The sequence below is a fragment of the Aspergillus thermomutatus genome (assembly GCF_002237265.1).
Source record: "Aspergillus thermomutatus strain HMR AF 39 chromosome Unknown NODE_358, whole genome shotgun sequence".
Classification (NCBI taxonomy): domain Eukaryota; kingdom Fungi; phylum Ascomycota; class Eurotiomycetes; order Eurotiales; family Aspergillaceae; genus Aspergillus; species Aspergillus thermomutatus.
This window is the reverse complement of record NW_020798408.1, coordinates 1-22666: the sequence shown is the minus strand read 5'-3', so window position 1 is coordinate 22666 and position 22666 is coordinate 1. Positions and strand designations below refer to the sequence as shown.

The window sequence follows — 22666 nt, the reverse complement described above, 5'->3', positions numbered from 1 at the left end:
GTTGTTGTTGGGGGGTGGTGCGGTCAGGTAGTTCATTCCTAGATTGTGTGTGTTATTCATGGTGGTGTCCATGTTGTTGTAGAAGCTCTGGTCCATACCGTTGTTGAGGTTGGGCAGGCTGTTGGGGTTGTAGTTGGGCGTGTTGTTGGAGAAGTTGTTGTTGTTCATCTTGATGGTGTTAGAGATGCTGTTGGAGAAGTCAATCGAGTAGAAAATGTGAAGAAGAGACGATGTTGATGAGATGCTTCCCTATCCAGACAGCGGAGTATTTATATTATGGACTAAGACATATTCCTAGACAGTCTGTTGAACATTGCAGTAGACAATGGCTTTGTATGCTGATGATTCGAGACATGCCTTTGTTATATTAAGACCATATCACAAAGATGCTTTGTGGAAGAGTCACAGAACATCAAAGATGTCTCCTGGAGCAACACACGATGTCTTTATAACATCTGAAACTCGCTGGAGCTTTAAGGGGGCTTTCAGCTGTGTCTTGTCGTATCATTCAGCATCAGAAACTCAAAGCCGAGAACTATACAATGGGCTTTCAAGCAAAGTGCCTGCCTTGGAAGTTCAAGCTGATAATTTACCCACTTTTTGCTCGTCTTACAAGATCCCAGCTTGAATGCAAAGACGTTAAAGTATCTTACCACTATGACTATGGGAAAATGATCCCTAGACTAAGGAGTACATCATCCGGACACTTTTTAGTCGAGCGGTATTGATTTTTGATAAAGAACACAGTAATGTAGAGAGAGAGGACGTTCTACAATATCTTCCAGATTATCATTGTTGATTGTCTTAACATGCACCAGACTATGTCAAAGATAGATGGACTCCACACGTATCTAAAATATCCATGCCAGACTATCAGAGGAAAAAGAGTAGCCTGCTACTGGCTGTTTCCGCCAGGGCTAATTTTCCGGTTCTTCCGGAATCGTCGCGAACTTATTCAAAACTTGTTTCAAGGCAGGCCGTCGGATCGGTTTACTACCTCCATTAGTACAGGCTTCTTGTGTAGGCAAGATGCACATACCTGATGAACATGTCCATGCCCGAGTCCATGCAATCTTTAATATTGCTTTCTTCCGAGAAAGCGCTCAGCGCAACAATAGGCGCCGAGTAGCCCATGCCCCGGATGAGACGGGTGCTCTGTAGGCCGTCGAGGTTGGGCATCTGCCTGTGTCAGCTACTTCAATATAGTGATGGTTGCATACATACCTGAATGTCCATGAAGATAAGGTCAAATACTTTGCCATCTTCCATATTCGCCTTGACTGTGTCGTAGGCTTCTTGGCCGTCTTTGACGACCGTTACATCATATACTTCTTCCAATCGAAGCATTCTAGGAGACGTTAACGTTGTTCACGAAAAATTAGAGATTAACATACCGAAGAACCACTTCCTGGTTCACAACGTTATCCTCAGCCACCAATACGCGCACCTTGCCAGACGAACTATCTTCTACTTCGGGTTTCACTCCATCAGCAGCAGAAACCTTTGGATTCGAAGATGCCGGGGATGACGGCGTCGGGGTAAAGAATGGCTGACTGAATCCGACAAGTCGAGGTTGCAGATCCTGCTTGTCGAAATTGCTGGTCAACGGATCGCTTCGAACAGAGCCATTGTTCGACGGTGGCCGCGCGAGACTGGCAAGATCGTCAAGCGAGAGGACGCTCGATGTCCGCGAGCCAGTAATACTAGAACTGCGTGTACTAGGCGATGCCTCTTTGACGAATTTCAACGGAATCTCCACGGTAAACAAGGCGCCTTTGCCCTGCTCACTTTCAAGGGTAATCGTTCCATTCATCAAGCGAGAGAGCTGCGCGCAGATACTGAGCCCCAATCCTGTGCCTCCATACTTCCGGTTGAGCCCGAGATCACCCTGTACGAAGGGCTCGAAGACCCGCTTCTGTAAATGGGGGGCGACGCCAGGACCGTTATCTTCCACCTCAAACTGGAAGATCAGAGTCCGCAACTGCGAAAGCACAGGAGTGTGGTATTCTTCCTGAACCAGGACGTCCATGGGGTCACGGGGCTGAGAACTGGCATGCGACGTAGGTCGGGATCGCAGGCGCGAATTGCGTCGAGAGTCCTGTATCGAGGTTCTGGGACTGCCCGGGGTTTCCACTTCCCGCACGCATTTGATGCGAACCTCGACCTTGCCATGCTCGGGTGTGAACTTGAGACTGTTGCTGACCAGGTTGATCAGAACTTGAAGGATACGATGCTGATCACCCCATAATACCATGTCCCTCAGCCTGCCGGTTCCTGGTGGACCAAACGCGGGATGAGACGTCAGGAACGGCTTCTCCTGTGAGCCATCGCCCTTTGACGGAAGGGCGTCGCCACTGACAAAGTTGACGTTGAAGTCGATCTGTTTTTCCTGAACCTGATTCTGGAAAATGACCGTCAATTGAGACCGGATGTCCGACAATCGAAACTCCCTCTCTTCCAAACGAATTGCCTGGTCGATTTGGTTCTTGCTAAAAGTCAACAAGTCATTCAAGAGATGCAATAGGAGATCGCCCGACTTGTAAACGACCTGCAAGGACTTCTTGATCCGAGGAAGATCGTCTTCGCCCATGCACACTGCACACATGCCTAGAATCCCATTCAAAGGGGTCTTGAGCTCGTGGGAAATATTGGCGATGAACAATGTCTTACTCTCGTTGGCAGTCTCCGCGGCCAACTTGGCGGCTTCCAGCTCGCGCGTTCGTTCCGCCACTCTTTCTTCGAGCCGATTGTACTGGATGGAAAGCTCGTCCGACATCTCGTTGAAAGTGCTGGTCAGCTCCGTCAGTTCGTCCGTGACGAGATGCTTGCGTTCCTTTACTCTGCCCGGAATCTGGAAATTTCTGGCGTGGTTGCGACTGCCACCGCTGTGTGCGCTGTTGGGCCGGTCCTTTCGGCGGAAATGCTTCACCCAAGCGATGAAACTTCCCTTCTCATCCAGGTGATCGTCAAAGGTACGGGGCTCAATCTCCGCCTCGTTGGCCCCTACAATGTACGGTCCAGTGGACGGAGGGCGACTATGCGGAGACTGTGACGGGGGCTCGATCGACATGCGAGTGGCCTCGCTCAGCCGGCGAATCGGTGCCACGGCCAGATGGGCGAGCAGAGGGACGATCAAGATGATGAAGCCCATTGTTCCAAAGACGCATGCCAGAATGATTTTCCTGAGCTTGTTGATAGGGGCGAATGCCTCTCCCTGTGCCTCCTCCACCAGCAGAATCCACTGCGCCATCTGCGACTTAGGCCGGATTGCGCCGACCGCAACCTGGTATCCGTGTTCGTTTCTGGTGGACAAATCGCTGATCGAGTCATTGGACAGCGCCCACGGTTTAGACATGAGCTTCAGTGCCAGCGGATACTTGGACAGGGCAAAGCTGTTCATGCTCATATTGCCGCCGTGCCTGCTGCTCTGGCCGGGAAGTGGAGTGGGCTCGAAGAGGTAGTGAACCTCGGCGTGGGAAAGTCCTTCAACTTCTGGAGCCGAGGTCGCTGTGGCCGGGTAGGCGTCCGGGGCGAACCGATTCTCTGCCCGCGCTGGACCGAGCAGGAGAATCTGAGCGGTATTGCCCATGCCATCGCGGGAGTTGATCGTGGCCTGCAGATTGGCGGCACTGGCGACGACCCTGTACGCAGTCAGCAGGTGATATCCAGCTTACTCTCTCTGTTCCGATTGCCTACGTCATGTATCCAAGAATGTCAGTGGCCGAAGTATTATTGATGATGGGAACTGTGACTGAAACGAGGGAAAAGGAGCTGTTGATCGGCAGCGGCCCAAGAAGAAGAGCGGTGTCAAGTCCAAGCTTGTAATCCGCAAAGGCATACACATCGGTTGTGTTGCTTCCGTCGGAGGCGGCGGAATAGGTGAGATTGGGGTAGAGCGCGGGGGGATAACCCAGTCCCTCATCTCCTAGCATGACAGCCGAGCCGTTCGGGTAGCTGTAGGGAAGAGTGATATCGGCAATATCTTTCGCAGTGACGTTGAGCAATCCGTGGCGATTTCCTTGACCGTTTCGAGAGAAAATGATGGCTTGATAGAGGTCCAGATAGTTATTGCTGCCCATGGCCGACTGCACATCCGTGACGGACGTGGTCCAGTTCGAATCACTCGAGTTCCCATTGTAAAACCGGCCCAGAGCACCTTGAATCAGCAGTCGACTGACGATGGTTTTGCACGTCGATTCGAGAAGCTCGAGATTGGAAGAGATCTGACTGGCTTTGATTGTTGCGACCAGCTCGAGTCCTTCGGATCTAGAGGTCAACCTGTGAGTGGGAGACGTACAAAAAAAAAAAGCCAAGTGAATGCTTTGCTATCTTACTGGACATCAACCACGAAATTGTGGCTATTCACCCACTGCGTGTGTGATTAGTCTTGGCCGGATGATCGATGATCAGCGCGGGAGCTCACAGTAGCGATGGACAGAATGGCCAGGCCCACTAGGGCGGTCACAAGGACCAGCAGCCCCAGCTGCAAGGCAATAGGGATGCGCATCCGGAGACAACTCTGGCTGGTCGTCCAGAGGAGGCCGAACTCAGCTCATCGTCTTGATGCTGATGCTGGGGAGTAGGGGAGAAGAGAATGAAGAAGGAAGAGGAGGAGAGATGAGAGAGAGAAGAGGAGGGAAAAGAGGAGATGGAGAAGAAGTTGGAGATGAATCGCCTAATCGGGATTAGCGAGTAATTTCTGCCACGGATCCCTGGAAATGGCAGTCGGAGTCGATTCTGGAACAACTTACCTTACATAGTACTAGTAGTGAGTCCGAGAATTCCGTTATCCGAGTCAGTTAGCCATCAATTCATGGATATTAGACAGTGTTGGAGAACTGGAACTGGATCAAATGCTGGTCGCTTACTCCGTACGGACGAGGCCAAATCGAGCCAAATCTGGATTGACACGACTCTGCCTTGGAAGCGGGTATTACAGTGGATCAAGCACCATGAGTGATTGCACTGATTGGAGAGAGAAAAAGCCCCCTGGAAGTCTAGACTGCTGCCGATCCATGATTCAATTAAGTTGTCTATTGTCTGCATCGAATTTCCGAGTGTGAAAGCCTCTTGATTTGACAGCGGGCCGAAACATGGCCAGTGGGAGGCCTGAGGCCATGGCACAAGTCAGCCAGGGATGAGTAATCGCCAGGATCAGCTGATATCACGTGCTTCTCCAGACAACTCGGTCCATCCACATTCTACATCTACATCTACCATCTAGGTATCCAAGGACAAGTCATCCCGTGCAATGGTCCAGCTGCCTTCTTCATAGTCTCACTAACCAAGATTTCCAACCATTTGATCTCTCGTTATGATCTCTCATCATGATCACTCACAAGATTGTTGACGACGACCTCAGATATTAGACACTACACCAATCCAATGGCAGCAACCAACGCATCCATAGCCGAACTATGAGATGAAGCATCCACCTGCTGAATGGGACCAGCCCAATTAACACCCATCTTATTACTGGCGTCGCGATCTTGCCCCCAGATACTATCGGCTGACGCTGTAATGACACGCGAGTATGCCCCATCCGGAGCCACACTGTGCAACAACCGCAAGTTCCGGATGAAGATCCCCTTGAACTGCGTGCTGTCACCTGTACAGCTGCTAGGCTCGCAGGACTCATGAATAACACCATTCGAGTCACTAAGCGCCGCAATAGCCGCTCTGGCGATCTCCCCTGCTGACTCGAGGTACGTTGCATTGGGAGACGCGCGGTATAGCTCGGCCAGCCCGCCGAGGATGACTCCTTGATTATATGTCCATCTGTCTTGTCAGCACTCGATCTTCGGTTGTCAAAAATTGTTCACATACGTGGTTTGGCCATTATTCTTGCAGTTATCCGTCAGCCCATCGTTGATTGTGTGGTTCGTGTTGATCATCCCGCTGCCTCGGAACCAATCCCACTCGCGTTCAGCCCAGTCAACATAATACTCCTTGTTCGGCGCTCGATTGGCGAGATGCGCCGCCAAGGAGAGGAAGAGCTCGTTTGCTATGGCGTTGACATAGGTATGCGTGTAGTCCCAGTAGATCCCCCCGCCGCACCTTGACGGCCACACCTTACTCTAGCACTTCGTCAGAATCTCCTCCAGAAAGAGAAGCCTCGAGCAGACCCACCAACTCCTCGAATACGCCCACCGCAATATCAAGATACTCGTGTCTACCCGTAACATCAAACGCCGCGATCCACGCCAACGCCCACCACGCATCATCGTCGTACGCGCCATCCAACCATTTGGAGACATCCACCCCTGCGCGCCGCCGAGTCACGTCCTGAGGGCGATGATGCTTAATCGCCCCGTTATACGTGTTATTCCCCCGTCCCGGCGCAGGATTGGATCTCGGCGCCGCGGAAAACGTATTCTCAAAGACGGTGACAGCAACATCACGCGCAGAGTCGTCAACACCCGCCAGGTCAGCAAGAACGGTCATGCAGTTTGCCCCGTTCCACCAGCCGCAGGTATCCCAGATGCCGCTGGAGGTGTTGTACCATGTTTGTAGCGCGGTGAGGGCTGTCTCTGCGCGGGTTGTAGGCGTTACGGCGGCGATGGAGGGGGCGAGGAGAAGGAATAAGAATTCGAGGTGCATTTTGTCGAGTTTGCCATTTGAGTTTTCAGGTTCTGGCTCCTGTCTTATAGTTGTCGTAGGATTGGAGAATGATGCATCTATCGAGCGACGCAAAAGGGGTCGGAATGCAGAATGCATGATGTATACATGCCAGGGATGGCCCATTCTTTCTGGAAAGATATGTGTTATGACGCCAGATGCTCTGCATGCTCTGGCTGAATACCATTTGACTCGTCATAATCTTCGAGTTTGATCGACACGGTCCGTGATCTGCAGAGACCAATGCAGGTCCGACTGGGATGTATCATTTCTATCCCAGGTTTGAAACCGAACTACGGCCCCGTTGATATTTTTAGTTCACATGTACGAGTACACCGTGGTCAGAATCATCATACCCATAAATAATTTCCAGAACGCTATAATCTCTAATCCCTACAATCGTCGTCTCAATTTCAACCGACCCAACTGCAATCACCGATCTATCTATAGCTATCGACCAGATCACCGCCAAGTGTCACTCTCAGTAGCAGTCGACACCCCACAGCCCGAAGGCACAGTGTACGAGCGGTTCGGGTCACTCTCCCACACGACCGAGCCATCGGTTTCCTTGCGGATGTACTTGTACTGGAACGTCGTGCCGGCCGGCAGGTTGATGGTCACGTACCAGAGGTTGTTGCTGGAGGTGTATTGGGAGGCGCTCAGGGCAACGGCACTGTTGGTATCCCAGTTCCCCAGCTGGGAGATGGATCCGACAATGTACACGTTCTCGCCGTAGGTGGTGGTGGCGATCTCATCGAAAGTGACGGCGACGGAGGTGGGGGTCGTGCAGGCGGTCGTGGTGCTGGTGGTGGTCCCGGAGCCCGCGGTGGTCGAGGTAGCGGTCGTGGTGGCGCCCGCCGAGCCGCTGGTCAGAGTGCTGGGCCAGGAGGTGGCGGTCGCGGTGCTGTAGGTGCCCGTGGCAGAGCCCATGGAGCAAGACGAGGGGACGGTGTTGGCGGAGGCGGCGCCCCAGGCGGGAGGCACGACGCCGTTCCGACGCATGTTGGCCGTCAGGAGGGCGGCGTACGACCAGGTGAGGTCGCGGGCGGAGAGGGAGGTACCGGAGGCCTTGTCGAATTGCTCGGAGAGGGAGCCGTTGTTCATGGCGTGGGCCTCGACGATGCTCACGTAGCCGTCTGCGTAGGTCTTGACCGCGTTGATGATGGCCGTGAAGGTGGAGCTGCCGGAGGCGTAGGTGCCAACGGCGGCGGAGCTGTAGACGTCCTGGAAGAAGGCGAGGGATGTGCTTGTGATGGTGATGGAACCGACCTTCTGCCACTGGTAGATAGCATCGTAGAGCTGCTCGGCAGCGGCCAGGGTGGTGAGGAACCAGGGGTTACCGTTGTAGTAGGAATCCTCGGGATAGCGGCCAGCGGCAACGGCGACACCCTGGGCGATGCCCGAGTTGATCGAGTAGACGGAGCGGAACGAGTCGGTGTACACCTTGTGGTTGGCGAGGGCACGAGGGGAGCAGGGTTGGAAGGTAGTATCGTCGCAGCCAGCCGCGGGATCGAAGGTATGGATGCTGGCCAGGACGGTGTTGGCGTCCTTGCCGGAGCGGCCACCGCCGGTGTTGGCATTGATATACGAGCCAGTCCAGAAGCTCTGCATGTAGCAGAGGATCTGAGGGGCCTGTGAATCACACCACGAGCAGGAGGCTCCCACCCTGCCAGCGAAGGTGCTCCCCTCAACGAGGGCACGGTGCTGCACGGCGACGGTGAAGAAGGACATGGAGTTCACCTCTTCCCAGAGATCTATTCAAGTAAATAGAACGGTCAGCAATGGATGGACAGACGCTATCAGAGAGTCGTCGACGCACCAAAGCCGGTCTGGCTCCAGTACTGAGCAACGTAGGACAAGTCGTTGCGCACAATGGGCCAGATGTTGTTGACAGCATAGCTGGAGTAACCGTTGTCCTGTGGATGTCAGCCAACGCTTCCTACTCCTTACGAGGGCAGAACATACAATCAGCCAGTTGCCAAAGTCGATGAGGGCAGTGGCGCGCAGAGCCGGACCATCGCGCTGGGGACGCCCCCAGGCTCCGGTAAAGGCGGTCATATCGACGTTGTACTTGGGCTCCGCGAGACCTCCGCTCGAAAGACCGCCAGATGGGTTAGAGACGGTCTGCAAGTAGGCCTGTGAGTTCACATATTCTTCAATCACAGTCTGCAGACCCAGGTTGCCGTTGCGGAAGAGATCGACCAGGACTTTCATGGTGAGAGCGGCATCTCTCGTCCAGGTATAGTAGTCTACACACGTCAATGATTGTTCCGCAGTAGACCAGGTCAGAGTAGTCGCTCACAGTCTGGGTTGCTGGTACTGGGGCTGGCAATGATCACGCCAGCCTTGGCGCTCTTCGCATAAGCACCGCTGGCACCGATATTGGCGAGAATGCCATTCAGAGAAACCGTAGTCTCAGTAGCCAACCAGGTGTCCAAGCTGACAGTAGCACGAGGGGACAACTGAGGAGCCGCAACGGCAGCATGGCCGAGAGCCAGCGCACAGAGCGCGTAGGAAAGACGAGGCATGACTAGGTCGACAGACGAGATTCAGCAGGGAAAGGATGATATGGATGAGGGTAAAGGAGGTGATATGAGACTGATCGTCCTGAATCCCGACAGAAAGGGCAACTCTGGGGTCTGATCCCCCCTTTATAGATTTTTGACCGTGCATGGCTGGTGATTGTGTCTTGAATGTATTTCCGTGAGTGGACTTCTCATATCTTCTGCTGAGGTCTTTTCTTAGGCTTCTAGGGATCTGATTCGTTCACAACTTCTGGATATGTGAATTTCCCGAGCGCACCAAAAGAAAAATGCCACCAGATGGTCTGCAAATATTGCCAGGTTCCCCACGGGGTCCATCTGCGCGTGATATTGAGGTTGATTCCCTGTTAGGACGGAGATTTCCGTTAATCCTGATAGGCCGAATATGCTGGGGAGAAGCTGGAGGTCGGATAGCGGGAGAACATTCATATGCATTCGGCAGCACCAGGTAAGTCCTTCACGGAGATTTAGGTTGTATTCTGCTGCTCTGACTGGTTCTTATATCCGAGGCTAACAGCTGCTAGGTGAAATGGGCACTTTTCATGCCTATCATCTTCCTTTCCAGGACTTCTCCATCGGCCCGGATTCACTCCACCTTAGCTTTTATGGAGTGATTTTGGCAATGTGCATGCTACTGACTCGTGATTAATCAGGCAATTCAGTCCACAACACACAGGCTGCGTGGAGTAGTGAGAGTGAGACCATGAGACATGAGCGCATTCAGAGCATCCACCATAGCGCCGGACTCGTTGCCAATTCGGATCAAGCGTGAAGTCCCCGAAGAAACCGACGATATGAAGATTCCCCGCAATATCGCCGCCCCCTGCTAGGTTGGGCATGGATACTCGTCGTCATTTTCTGTCTGACATCTTCTCATGTGAGGTAGTCTAATTTCAGTGGGAAGGTCGAATTCTTCGACGGTTGTCCTCCATCCGAAGGGATTAGAGTTAGGCTTCTACAACGAGACTATCAGGTCCGTGGTTTTAAGTTACATAGCTCCAAGCCGCGTCTGGCTTACTATCCCCTCGATTCTTCAACCGGAATATGGAGAGACTGCCCACTTAACCTTTTCACCCCTTAGTGTAGGCTTAGCCGGTGTGGGGATCCCCTCGTCTACAATCGACACTGCCGATTCCACGAATCACCCCCTTGCTTCTACACTAAACAGGTATACGGTCCTTCAGCGAGATTACTTGCGTTTCTTCTGCACAACTGCCGAGCTCGCTAGTGGAATTCTGTACCTGAAGCGGGGTTTTGATTCCTCGTTGCCTCCCTAGAGCCGGAGTCACCAACCTATCGCCATGAATACGGCTTCAGATGCGGCTTTGTCAAACTCAATCACAGCGGAGAGTGAAACACGCATCGATCAGCTTCGACAGCAGTCACGGCGTCCGCGTCATCACGGAGAATGCACAAGACTGAACATCCGTAGCGTATTAGGAAGGCGTTCTCTTTGCCGATGAGCAGTAGCAAGGGTATATAAGTCTCGGTGAGATATCCTCGTCTGGGGAACATACTACCACGCTACGGGCCGCACAATTGCCAGAATGAAGTGGACCTCATCGCTCCTCCCCCTGTCCCTGTCCCTGCTCGGTCAGGCTGCCTATGCGCTGACCCCCGCCGAATGGCGCAGTCAGTCAATCTATTTCCTTCTGACCGATCGGTTTGGCCGAGAAGACAATTCCACAACTGCTGCCTGCGATGTCACGCAAAGAGTTTGTGCCCTATCGAGCTCGTTTGGGCATATTGCTAACGTTTGCAGCTATATTGCGGTGGGAGTTGGCAGGGGATTATCAACCATGTACATATCTCACGACTGTCTAATATTCCGCCAATCGCAACTAACCATGTCAGCTCGACTACATTCAAGGAATGGGATTCACTGCCATCTGGATCACCCCAGTAACTGAGCAGTTCTACCAAGACACTGGCGATGGTACCTCCTACCATGGATACTGGCAGCAGAACATGTGAGCATCCTGTCTGGGTCTGTGATTCACACTAATCCACAAAGTTACGAGGTCAATTCCAACTATGGAGCAGCTCAAGATCTCAAGAATCTGGCCGACGCTCTGCATGCGCGTGGCATGTACCTGATGGTCGACGTGGTCGCCAACCATATGGTAAGTGTCTTTGCCCAGCGTGAAACGAAATCTGATCGTTTAGGGCTACGACGGAGCAGGGAGCTCGGTAGACTATAGCGTCTTCTCTCCCTTTGACTCCTCTAGCTACTTCCACCCATACTGTCTCATCTCCGACTACAGCAACCAGAGTAATGTAGAGGACTGCTGGCTGGGAGATACCACTGTCTCACTGCCCGATCTTGACACAACCGACACAGCAGTGCGAACCATCTGGTATGATTGGGTGCAGGAATTGGTTGCCAACTACTCCAGTCAGTAACCCTCACCACTGAGCATGCAGGATACTGACAGAGGTAGTCGACGGTCTGCGCATCGATACTGTGAAACATGTCGAGAAAGACTTCTGGCCCGGCTACAATGACGCTGCGGGCGTCTACTGTGTCGGCGAGGTCTTTTCGGGTGATCCCACGTATACCTGTCCATACCAGAACTATCTGGATGGCGTGCTCAACTATCCAATGTATGCATCATAATCCGGACGCGGTTTTGGATACTGACTAGAGCAGTTACTATCAGCTTCTCTACGCTTTTGAGTCGACCAGCGGCAGCATCAGTGGTCTCTACAACATGATCAGCTCAGTTGCGTCTGACTGCGCGGATCCCACCTTGCTAGGCAACTTCATCGAGAATCACGATAACCCCCGATTTGCCTCGTAAGTCCTCGCCTCGTTTACATTTGTGCGGACTAACCTTTGCCAGCTATACGAGCGACTATTCGCAAGCCAAGAATGTCATCTCCTTCATGTTCTTTTCCGACGGTATCCCCATTGTCTACGCAGGACAGGAACAGCACTATAGCGGAGGCGCTGACCCGGCCAACCGCGAGGCTGTCTGGCTGTCTGGATACTCGACCAGCGCCACGCTGTACAGCTGGATCGCCTCTACCAACAAGATCCGCAAGCTGGCTATCTCCAAAGACTCGGGATATGTGACCTCCAAGGTACTTCCCTTCGGATGTCTTTTGCATTCTACACTAACATGCAACAGAACAACCCGTTCTACTACGATTCCAACACGCTCGCTATGCGCAAGGGTTCTACTACCGGCGCCCAAGTCATCACCGTCCTCAGCAACAAGGGATCCTCGGGCAGTTCCTACACTCTCTCCCTCAGCGGCATGGGCTACTCAGCCGGCGCCACCCTCGTCGAGATGTACACATGCACCACTCTCACCGTGGACTCGAGCGGTAACCTAGCCGTGCCAATGGCATCCGGTTTGCCCCGGGTTCTTGTGCCCTCGTCCTGGGTCAGTGGAAGTGGCCTCTGCGGTAGCTCTGACAGCACCGCCACCACAGCAGCAACCACCAGCGCGACCAAGACCACAACAGCGACAGCAACAACGACAACGGCATGCACATCCGCCACAGCCCTTCCGGTCATCTTCGAGGAACTCGTCACAACTACCTACGGCGAGGACATCTACTTGACCGGCTCGATCAGCCAACTCGGCAACTGGGACACGAGCTCTGCGATCGCCCTGTCGGCGAGTCAATACACCTCGTCGAATCCGGAGTGGTATGTGTCTGTGACCTTGCCTGTTGGCACCTCGTTCCAGTACAAGTTCTTCAAGAAGGAGTCGGATGGGAGCGTCGTGTGGGAGAGTGATCCCAACCGTTCGTATACAGTGCCGACTGGGTGTGCGGGTACGACAGTGACGGTGTCTGATACATGGAGATGATTGCCTCAGCTTGGGGCTTTCCGAATACTAGATGGCATGATGCACATAGCTACGTGAGATATGTTGACGAGTATGTCTGACGGATGTTGGCCCAACAGGAATACAAGATTGCACGTACCAGTAAGCTGACCTTTCGAGACCCCATATAAATCGATCCTCTAAGAGCCCGCTTGGTCTATGAGCCGTGGCTCTAGTAGACGATTCTCCATTACCCTGAGCAAGATAAGAACAGGAAACCAAGTCAAGAGACATCCGTCCAACAGCCCTATAGTGTCAATCAGTGCCTCCAAAGGACCGGGTGATATCCTCCTAATGAAATGGCGATGAATGTCATTGACGAGCTTTCAAGCTGAACGTGCTCAGGGAGGGCATCACGATCGATCTGAATATCATCAACCGACCCCCAAGCCGTCTTCGCAAGCTCAATAGTCATTCGCTTTCGTCCGCAGTAGGGACTGAAATCTGTTGTCTGTAAAATGGCTGACGAAGCTCCATCACCCTTCCCGTCCACTTCTCCCATTCAACCTCAACAGCAAGCGGAAACAGCTCGAAGAGACCCAAATCAATCAGCGTGTGGAAGCTAACCTGCACACATCCCCCTGGATATCCAATTTCCCTTGGGACAGATACTCTGCGAAACAATAATTGCTCCGGACGGCCGGGCATCATCCCAGTATCCCATCTGCTGCATCTCGTGAGTATTGCAAGCCTCCAGATCCTTGATAAATGTCCTTTCTGGTAGTGCGTATCACCCATGAGTAAGAGAAACCGCCTCGACACAACGGTCCTTATCCGTTCGATGGTGATGGGATGGTGTCCGTACTGCAGTGCAAAGCGCAAAGAGGTAGTCCGTAGTCCAGCTTGTCAGATTGCAACGGCGATCACACTCCATTCGAGGTGATCTGCAAGCGATTCTCTGCATTGGGAAGAGCAATGGCTAGAGTCAGGAGACTAGGATAAGTGGATGAAATATTGAAAGTCGTAGTTGCTCTATCCATAATACCTTGTTCAATATATACATTCCTAGTACTCTAATGGTGGCAGATGGAAGAGATGTCTCGGACACTAATGGTTGACCTACGACATGCATCTTCATCCTCCTCCTCGCTCAACTTCTCTATCTCAGAGTTAGCCCATACGATGGCAACCTGTCATTCTCTTGGCTCTAGCCTCTAGCCCGTGTAAACCAGCGGGTGTGATGTGTCAAGGGGCTGCCAAGTCCTTAGCTAGACCTCGGGATCCACAGGATGCTTTCTGATTGTTCACGATAATGACCCCTATCCTTTAAATAACCATTCGACATTGAGATTGTCACCCCGCCTTCCTGATGAATGATAGTGCACGGCAAACTGTGACAGCGGATGTTGATCCCTTCCTGCCGCTCATCGGAACTCACTCGGAATGAGCGCGGAATTGTGCCGAGTAACATGCGGTGAAGCATATAAACATATCAACCCCCCATATAGAGTATTATTGTCTATTCTCCTACGTTTTGATTGAAGAAGAAGAAGACCGAACAAATGTCCACTATCACTGTCACCGGCGCCGCTGGCCGCCAGATCTCGGGTACCTTCATCCCTATTCCCTCCCTATCAGACTACACACTAACTCCAGGCAGTCCCCACCGGCCTCTTCATCGACAACGAATTCACCCCCTCGTCCTCCAACAACACCCTCACCGTTGAAAACCCCACCACAGGAAGCATCCTTGGCACCATTTCCGCCGCCACCGCCGCCGATGTCGACCGCGCCGTGTCCTCGGCCACCACCGGCTTCCAGACCTGGCGGTCAACCCCCGGCCCCGAGCGCAGCAGACTCCTCCTCAAGCTCGCCGAGCTGGTCGAGCGCGATGCCGAGGAGTTTGCCAGCCTTGAGGCCGTCGACGCGGGCATCCTATACACAGATAGCATGGGGATGAACATCCCCCAGGCGGTCTCGAATCTGCGGTACTACGCCGGGTGGGCGGACAAGATCGACGGGAAGACCCTCGAGGTCCCGGGGGGCGTGGGATATACCTTCCGGGAGCCGCTGGGCGTATGTGCGGCCATCGTACCCTGGAATGCCCCATTGTACGTCTCCCACTCTATTCAACGGCAACAGTAGCTAACGACAACAGGATGATAACAATCTGGAAACTGGCCCCCGCGCTGGCCGCCGGCAACGCCCTCGTCATCAAGACGTCCGAAAACTCCCCCCTCTACGGCCAGAAACTCGCCCAGCTCATCGTCGAGGCCGGCTTCCCGCCGGGCGTGGTCAACATTCTCGCCGGCCTGGGCGCCCCCGCCGGCCAGGCGCTCGCGGAGCACGCGTCCATCCGCAAGGTCTCCTTCACGGGCTCCAGCGCCTCGGGCCGCAAGATCCTGGCCGCGGCGGCCAAGACGAACCTCAAGAAGGTCTCGCTGGAGCTCGGCGGCAAGGGCCCGTCGATCGTCTTCGCCGACTGCGATCTGGAGAACGCGCTGCTCTGGACCCGCATCGGCATCACCGCCAACAACGGGCAGATCTGCGCCGCGGGGTCGCGCATCTACGTGCAGGACACCATCTACGAGAAATTCCTCGAGGCGTATGTGCGTGCGGCGCGGGAGAACCCCGGGGTGGCGGGGGATCCGCTCGACCCGGCCACGACCAAGGGGCCGATCGTCAATGGCGACCAGCACCGGAAGATCCTGGGGTATATCCAGCAGGGCAAGGAGGGCGGGGCGCGGCTGCTGTTTGGCGGGGAGACGGTCGGGGAGAAGGGGTACTTTGTGCAGAACACGGCGTTTGCGGACGTCGCGGAGGATGCGACGATTATGAAGGAGGAGATTTTCGGGCCGGTGGCGGTACGTTTGCCTCTGCCCTACGAAAGTGTAAGAGATGCTAATGGCTATGGCTAGAGTATCGCCAAGTTCTCGTCCGAAGACGAGGTCATCCGCAAGGCGAACGACACCCTGCACGGACTCAGCGCGGCGGTCTTCACCAACGACGTGAACCGCGCGTACCGGGTGAGCAGGGCGCTGGAGTCGGGCCAGGTGACGGTCAACGCGTGGGCGATGCTCAGCGCCAACGCGCCGTTTGGCGGCGTCAAGGAGAGCGGGTTCGGGAGGGACATGGGGGAGGAGGCGCTGGAGGGGTGGACTTCTGTCAAGACGGTCAAGTATATGATCCAGGGGGCAAAGCTGTAGTTTTCATGCTTCTATCTACTCCGTCTCTACCTGACACTGATTGGGTGCATCTTGTGAAACACGTTGTTGGGATCATACTTAGCCTTGAGGTCCTGCAGTCGCGCCAGATTCTCGCCGTAGATGTTGTTCACCACCGAGTCACCAGCTACGCATCGATTAGCAGTCGCCATTTTTTGCACGGACAGCACTTACGCTCGGCATAGTTGATATACTGCGGCACCTCCTCCTGCGCCCTCGCGTCCAGCTCCGCCTTCCACCGCGCCTGCATCTCCCGCGCCCATGCCCGGTGCTCCGCGTCCTTGCGCGCATCCGTCCACCGCAGGTTGATCAGCCCGTTCTGCGTGTTACTGCGGCTGGCAAACGCCGTCGCCTCACGCGGCACCGCGCAGACGGCGCGCATATCGTAGAACTCGAGCAGCAGCGCCGAGGCGGCCAGGTCGGGCTCCGCCTGCAGCCGGGCCGTCAAGTCCGCCAGCATGTTGCGCGCGAACGCCGGGGCCAGCGGCGGCCGGAAGAAGACGCCCTTGAAGGACTTGCGGCCGCCGTACGTGGCCATCGGGTTCTGCAGGGTGTTGAGCTGGGAGTAGGGGATCATGGTTGCAGTGTTGACGACGGGCTCGAGGGCGAGGAGGCCGGCGTACCGCGTCTCGGCTTGCTCCTGGGGGCCGTTGTAGAAGACGATCACGTTGGCCATGGGAGCGGGAGCGCCGGGGGGCTGTGCAAAGACGCAGATGGCGCCGCCGCGGGGGTCCGGGTTGGCGATGGTCAGGTTGAGCTGCTCGATGACCGGTTCGACTTTGTCCGGGGGAAAGGCCAGAATCCCCGCGTAGACTGGGTTGGTCTGCTCGTAGGCCCGGTAGGTGAAGCTCGTCACGACGCCAAAGTTGTACCCGGCCCCGCGCAGGCCCCAGAAGAGGTCTGCGTTTTCCGTCGCGGACGCCGTCACAATCTGCCCGCTGGCCAGGACGACCGTTGCAGACAGGAGATTGTCGATGGTGAGGCCGTACTGGCCACTGAGCCAGCCATATCCACCGCCCAGGGTAAGGCCGCCCACGCCCGTATGGTTGACGGTGCCTCCGACGGCGGCTAGCCCGTGCTCGGCAGCGGCCTCGTCGACTTCCTTCCAGGTGGCACCACCGCCGACCGTGACAGTTTTGGCAGCTGGGTCAACGGAGACGGACTTCATCAAGCACAAGTCAATGACCAGGCCACCGTCGGAGGAGCTGGTGCCGGCGACAGAGTGGCCGCCGCCTTTGACGGCGAGGTCGATGTGGTGCTCTTGGGCCCAGAGGAGAGCAGCGCGGACATCCTCGGGCTCAGTCGGCATGACCACGATTCCCTGTTGGGTCAGAATGAGAATGGGCTCTTGATGTAAGGGGCATACCGCTGGTTTGGAGCCCGTGTCGGACCATCGTTGAAGCGTGTTGTGGTAGCCCTCTGAGTCGGGGGTATAGACCTTGGCCGACCTGAGTTGGTTTTTGAGAACGGTAGCAGCAGATTCCGGAATCATTTCGACTGTATGATAGAGAGAGAACGGTGAGTGAAGATGAAGCCGAGGATGCAGATCTAAATACCCCGCATCTGGCTGTACATACCCACATGGCGCAGTCAACCAGAGTTACCAGAGTCCAGACAATAACAAACCTTAGGCTTGGAGATATTCTTGAGCTCAATCGATAATCATTAGATCTATTCTGAATACATTTCAATGGTTTGATGGTAATTCTGCCGCCCATGACCCTCCTGCCTTTCCATCATTCCCGTTCGGCGCCTCCACCAGCCTTGAAGGATTTCTCTCTACAGGAGCTATCGCATAGGGCGCTGGTTCCCACTGCATTGGCTGAGCATCCGGACCTTCCACTGGAGCCGGAGTGTACACCGACTGAGTCTGTTGCGCAGCGCGACGACGTCGCCGGAAAAGAAGCCATACCAACGCCCCGACGAGGATCACGCCGGCTCCAGCGCCCACCCCGATTCCCGCTGCTGCACCGGCCGATAGACCCGAGGAGGATGAGGATAAAGATGAAGAGGTCGGCGACGACGTGGCCGTCCCCGTACTTGTGGCCGTCGAAGAATTCGTCGCAACGCTCAAGTCAAACAACGGCCGCGCCAGAGTCACCGTCTCCCCCTTGGTCGCGTTCGGCTGCGTCTTGCACGCCGACACCATATTATCCATGAAATTGCCCAGGACCTTGGAGCCGGTCTTCCCCCTCAGACACTCGGAGCAGCCGCTCGCGTACGTGGAGAAGGCATTGTTGTTCTGGGTGCAGTAGTTGTACAGCGAGACGTTGTTGCCCCACCAGAGGGTCTCGAAGACGGGTTTCAGGGGGAGACATTGCGACTCGCAGGGGGAGAGCGAGGTCGAGGCCGAGTCTTCGTAGACGCAGACCTGGATTGTGTATTTCTGGTTGACTGAGATATCGACATACGATTAGTACGGTTGGACATGTCTATCAAGGGATCTCAATCAAGGGATGAGCATACAGATGAACCAGTAGATGTCACTATCGAACTGGTTTGAGTAGGTGGTACTGGTACTCTCGCACAGGAGACAGTTCTTCATCGTCAGGCCGTGCACCGTGGAATTGTAGTCGCCATCGTTGCAGATCAGCTCGTCGTTGACCGTCTTCTCAGTGCCTCCGCAGATGGACAAACAGGGGGAATTCACGGTCGCGATCACGGCCAACACGGGGGTTGCACATAGGAGCAGCCCGAGAGCAGCGAGTTGGGCCATATTCATGGATACTCTTATGGATAGTGGTATGATGACAGGAGAATGGGATGGGAGGTGTAAGATCCATAAATGCGATTATTGAGTCGGGCACAGACCGATGAGTGGGCTGAAGATGTCAGCCACTGCCACTGCCAGCATGATTAGCTGTATGACTAGCGGACTAGTTGCTGATGCTAATGTGATTAGTCCATACGACTGGCCAGTCTGATCTCTTATTTTAGGGCTGATCCTGCAAGGACTTTGCTGATTCCCGTCTGATTCGCGGTGTGGAATGGGGGCGCAATCAGCCCAATTGAGCAATAATCGCCGTTGCTGATCAGCCTGATTTAGATCACTGAGTATGGCTATGGCTACAGGACAATTACTAGCTACGTCAATACCTGCTTGGAATACTTTTCGTACAACTCCGGATACCATTTCTGGCCGACATCCGGATGGCTCAGAATGCGATTCCGCAGATACGCCTCCCCGAACTAGTCACCAGTCAGTTCGAGAGCGTTAAGTTCGAGAGCGTTAACAAGTACAGGAGACTTACACAAGAGTACAATGGCGACAGAAACTCACTCGGAACATCCACGGCCCTCTTCTTGCGATCATCCGACGCCGGGATCCGCTGCACAATATGCGCCGCCGACTCTTTGAGCTGGGCCAGGGTGAGATCCATCCGTACCCCGAGGAAGAAGGGGATGCTGTATCTGGTTTTGGACGTGGGTGCCTGTTTATTATTAGGTTTCTGGTGGCATCGAACAAGAAGGGAACATACAATAACCCGATGCGTCGTGGCCGTACAGACACCCCCCGTAATGGCTTCGAATCCCTGCTGAATATTCACCACCAGACTCCCCTGAATAGGCGGCGCATCGATCCATTCGCCTTTCTTGTTGAGGACCTGCAAGCCACCCGTATCATCCTGCGAGAGAAAGGTAAACAGCCCGCTCGAGTCCTTGTGCGGGCCCACGCCCTGCGATCCTGGAGGGGACTGCGGGTACTTGATGAACTTGAGTCTGTCCATATTCCCCTTGAACGCTTCAAAGGTTGTCGGCGGTAGAGACAGACATTCGGCCACATGGCGCATGAATATCTTGGATAACTTGGCCGACTCGGCAATGTATTCCTCCACCAGTTCTCGGGCACCAGGGTAATCAGGGTACTACATTGTCAGTCCAACCTCGTCAACATCCAAGAGGCGAAGTACCTGACTATCTCCCTCAAGCCTTTGCCAAAACGGATCGTCCGGCGTCCACTGCTTCATCCCCGGAGTCCCAAAGTCAAACTGCTCGCGCCAGTCCGTTTGTGCGGCCGTCGTCTCCGCGCCCAGCCGGGTATACCCCACGAACGAGGGGGAATGGATCATGTTGCATTTTTCTTTGACCTGGGCCGGTAACGCAAAGAGTTCGGGCAGGGCTGCATGTGCTTTTTGAATAGTTGCCTGGATTCGAGTCAGTGCAGTAACAGAGCATGAGGTGGAAGTTGCATACCTCCATGCCATGGTTGGTCAGGTACAGGAATCCAACGAGGAAGATGGCTTCGCGGAGCTGGACGAGGGTTTCCTCTTTGGTAGAGGGATCTTGAAGTCGACGAAAGTCGATAATGGGGATTGAAGAGAAATCAGCCATTCTGTGAAGTTGTATGATTGAGGTACAGTTAGTTGTCGGTTGTCAGAGGATGAGGGGAAAGAAAAGAAGCAAAAGTGGGGCAGAAAGATTCCCGAGGTTGATCTGATGGCGGAATTAACAGTCCAGATGGCATAATTCATGATGAAAATGAAGATAGGAGGATAGAGAATAAAGATCCTGTCTTTCATCACCTCAGCCAGACCATCAGATCAATTTGCCGTGGAAGTGTAAGGGCCACTAGGTCTGCGGATTGGTCTATTGCTTATGGCTTCTAGGTGCTTGGTAGAAATAGTCGGAGGTGCGCCTCTAGCTTCAGGGCATGGAGATATCTTTAACAAGGTCTTAGGGTGGAGGAGGAGGGACAGTCCTTTCTTCGTTGAATTGACCATAAAAGGCTATGGGTAGATACTTGGTTCTTCAATTAGCTGCAGAGTATATCAAGACTGCAATACACAGGACCAATCTACTACTAACTATTCGAAGCATTTTGCTGCTCGGTTGCAGCGCTCATCCTCTGCCACTGTCCATGCATCAAGCTAATCGGATCAGGTAGGTCATTCTCTACATCAATATCCGAATTCTCTTCACTCAATGTATGATTGGCGCACTGGCTTCTTCTATATCTTAGAGATACCATCCAGGCCACTACCGGACTCCGTTCCAGCTCCGGCGCCATCTCCAGCGCTATCTCCAAGCGAGGTTTTTGCATCAATCAGACTGGACGATAAGAGAAGCAATTAGACCAACCCCGCTGGAGAATGCTTGATCTTGCTTAGCATTATGCCAGGCACTATGCATTGCAATCTCATGGATATCAACGTATGCAAGTGGGGACATGACTTAGCCGGTGCTATGGCAGGATAGATAAAGCTTCCCCTTTACTGAGTTCGTCGATCTCTCTCAACAAACTGAGCCAACATGTGGGTGTCTCAATTGACCCTTCTGCTGGCCATCACGGCTGCCCATGCCGCCCCCTCGCCCGTCAAACATGTTCTCCATGAAAAGCGGCATGCCCCGTCTATGGACTGGGTCCAGGGTGCTCGGGTCGACGCCCATGCCATCCTCCCCATGCGCATCGGTCTGGCGCAGAATAACCTCGAAAAGGGCTATGACTTTCTGATGCAGGTGTAGGTCTCCTCACCTGTATTGCACTGAAGTTGTCTGACCGTGTAGCTCCCACCCCGACTCTCCCACGTATGGCCAACACTGGACGGCAGATAAGGTGCACGACACCTTCGCCCCATCCGCTGAGACCGTCGAGGCCGTCCGGGAATGGCTGTCGTCTGCGGGAATCCATGGCTCGCGCGTGGTTCATTCCGACAACAAGGGCTGGCTGGCGTTTGACGCATATGCCCATGAAGCCGAGAGACTGCTGTTGACCAAGTTTTACGAGCATGAGCATTCTCGCAGTGACGGTGTGCGCATCGGATGTGATGGGTATGTTTTCTTCAAATCAAAAGACTCCACTGACGATATAGATATCACATCCCCCAACACCTGCAATCGCACATCGACTACATCACTCCCGGCGTGAAGCTGACCCCCGTGGTCAAGAAGCGCACGAATGTCAAGCGGGCCTCGCAGCTCGCTCACTCCAACGTACACTCGGTCTCCCTTGACTCTTCCTCATCTCCGTCCGCTGCAGCCAAAGCCCTCCCCTCCGACCTCCAGACCTGCGGCTACAACATGACCCCTCCGTGCATCAAGGCCCTGTACTCGATCCCCGACGCCACCAAAGCAGCAAAAGGCAACTCGCTCGGCCTCTACGAGCAGGGCGACTACTTTGCCAAGTCCGATCTGGACCTTTACTATGCACACTTCGCCCCCTGGGTGCCACAGGGGACGTATCCCACCCCCGCGCTCATCGACGGAGCCAACTTCTCCGCCCCGGCTGACAGCGCGCTCAACACGGGCGAGTCGGACATCGACATCGACATGGTGTACTCGCTCATCTACCCGCAGTCCGTGACGCTGTACCAGGTCGACGACCAGCTCTACGAGCCAGAGGAGGTCGCAACCACCAACCTCTTCAACACCTTCCTCGACGCTCTCGACGGGGTACCCTTCCTTCCCCTCGATCAGAAATCCCAGCTAACAACCCATAGAGCTACTGCACCTACTCCGCCTACGGCGAAACAGGCAACAACCCCTCCATCGACCCCGTCTACCC

At 54.4% G+C, this 22666-nt stretch overlaps 9 protein-coding genes across 9 annotated transcripts; 3 read left to right on the top strand and 6 right to left on the bottom strand.

Moving 5' to 3' along the window:
- Window positions 1-917: 917 nt before the first annotated feature.
- tcsB (putative sensor histidine kinase/response regulator TcsB/Sln1) lies at window positions 918-4507 on the bottom strand (the record flags this gene model as incomplete). Its single annotated transcript, XM_026756410.1, has 7 exons — window positions 918-993; window positions 1040-1179; window positions 1225-1348; window positions 1395-3641; window positions 3697-4266; window positions 4335-4369; window positions 4424-4507. 7 exons carry the CDS (start codon window positions 4505-4507, stop codon window positions 918-920), a joined length of 3276 nt encoding a protein of 1091 aa, XP_026610114.1.
- Window positions 4508-5372: 865 nt separating this feature from the next.
- Window positions 5373-6600, bottom strand: CDV56_102529 (putative glycosyl hydrolase; the record flags this gene model as incomplete). Its single annotated transcript, XM_026756148.1, has 3 exons — window positions 5373-5778; window positions 5827-6077; window positions 6130-6600. 3 exons carry the CDS (start codon window positions 6598-6600, stop codon window positions 5373-5375), a joined length of 1128 nt encoding a protein of 375 aa, XP_026610113.1.
- Window positions 6601-7080: 480 nt separating this feature from the next.
- Window positions 7081-9146, bottom strand: CDV56_102193 (putative glucan 1,4-alpha-glucosidase; the record flags this gene model as incomplete). Its single annotated transcript, XM_026755812.1, has 4 exons — window positions 7081-8372; window positions 8438-8534; window positions 8584-8867; window positions 8921-9146. The coding sequence occupies 4 exons, from the start codon at window positions 9144-9146 to the stop codon at window positions 7081-7083; spliced, it is 1899 nt and encodes a 632-aa protein (XP_026610112.1).
- Window positions 9147-10708: 1562 nt separating this feature from the next.
- Window positions 10709-12982, top strand: CDV56_101665 (putative alpha-amylase; the record flags this gene model as incomplete). The annotated part of the gene is made up of 8 exons (XM_026755284.1): window positions 10709-10915; window positions 11016-11131; window positions 11176-11284; window positions 11328-11556; window positions 11603-11765; window positions 11812-11958; window positions 12005-12245; window positions 12293-12982. The coding sequence occupies 8 exons, from the start codon at window positions 10709-10711 to the stop codon at window positions 12980-12982; spliced, it is 1902 nt and encodes a 633-aa protein (XP_026610111.1).
- A 1520-nt stretch (window positions 12983-14502) lies between these two features.
- On the top strand, window positions 14503-16146 carry CDV56_101193 (putative aldehyde dehydrogenase; the record flags this gene model as incomplete). Its single annotated transcript, XM_026754812.1, has 4 exons — window positions 14503-14548; window positions 14601-15051; window positions 15099-15804; window positions 15859-16146. 4 exons carry the CDS (start codon window positions 14503-14505, stop codon window positions 16144-16146), a joined length of 1491 nt encoding a protein of 496 aa, XP_026610110.1.
- A 26-nt stretch (window positions 16147-16172) lies between these two features.
- Window positions 16173-17656, bottom strand: CDV56_100962 (FAD-binding oxidoreductase; the record flags this gene model as incomplete). The annotated part of the gene is made up of 3 exons (XM_026754581.1): window positions 16173-16291; window positions 16339-17485; window positions 17531-17656. 3 exons carry the CDS (start codon window positions 17654-17656, stop codon window positions 16173-16175), a joined length of 1392 nt encoding a protein of 463 aa, XP_026610109.1.
- Window positions 17657-17851: 195 nt separating this feature from the next.
- On the bottom strand, window positions 17852-18880 carry CDV56_100788 (uncharacterized protein; the record flags this gene model as incomplete). The annotated part of the gene is made up of 2 exons (XM_026754407.1): window positions 17852-18558; window positions 18631-18880. The coding sequence occupies 2 exons, from the start codon at window positions 18878-18880 to the stop codon at window positions 17852-17854; spliced, it is 957 nt and encodes a 318-aa protein (XP_026610108.1).
- A 368-nt stretch (window positions 18881-19248) lies between these two features.
- On the bottom strand, window positions 19249-20496 carry CDV56_100516 (isopenicillin N synthase family dioxygenase; the record flags this gene model as incomplete). Its single annotated transcript, XM_026754135.1, has 5 exons — window positions 19249-19353; window positions 19416-19595; window positions 19644-20030; window positions 20076-20309; window positions 20359-20496. 5 exons carry the CDS (start codon window positions 20494-20496, stop codon window positions 19249-19251), a joined length of 1044 nt encoding a protein of 347 aa, XP_026610107.1.
- Window positions 20497-21414: 918 nt separating this feature from the next.
- On the top strand, window positions 21415-22554 carry CDV56_100047 (uncharacterized protein; the record flags this gene model as incomplete). The annotated part of the gene is made up of 3 exons (XM_026753666.1): window positions 21415-21623; window positions 21670-21933; window positions 21975-22554. Coding segments are annotated over 3 exons (1053 nt in total), but the record flags the coding sequence as incomplete, so codon positions are not given.
- Between the last annotated feature and the right edge of the window lie 112 nt (window positions 22555-22666).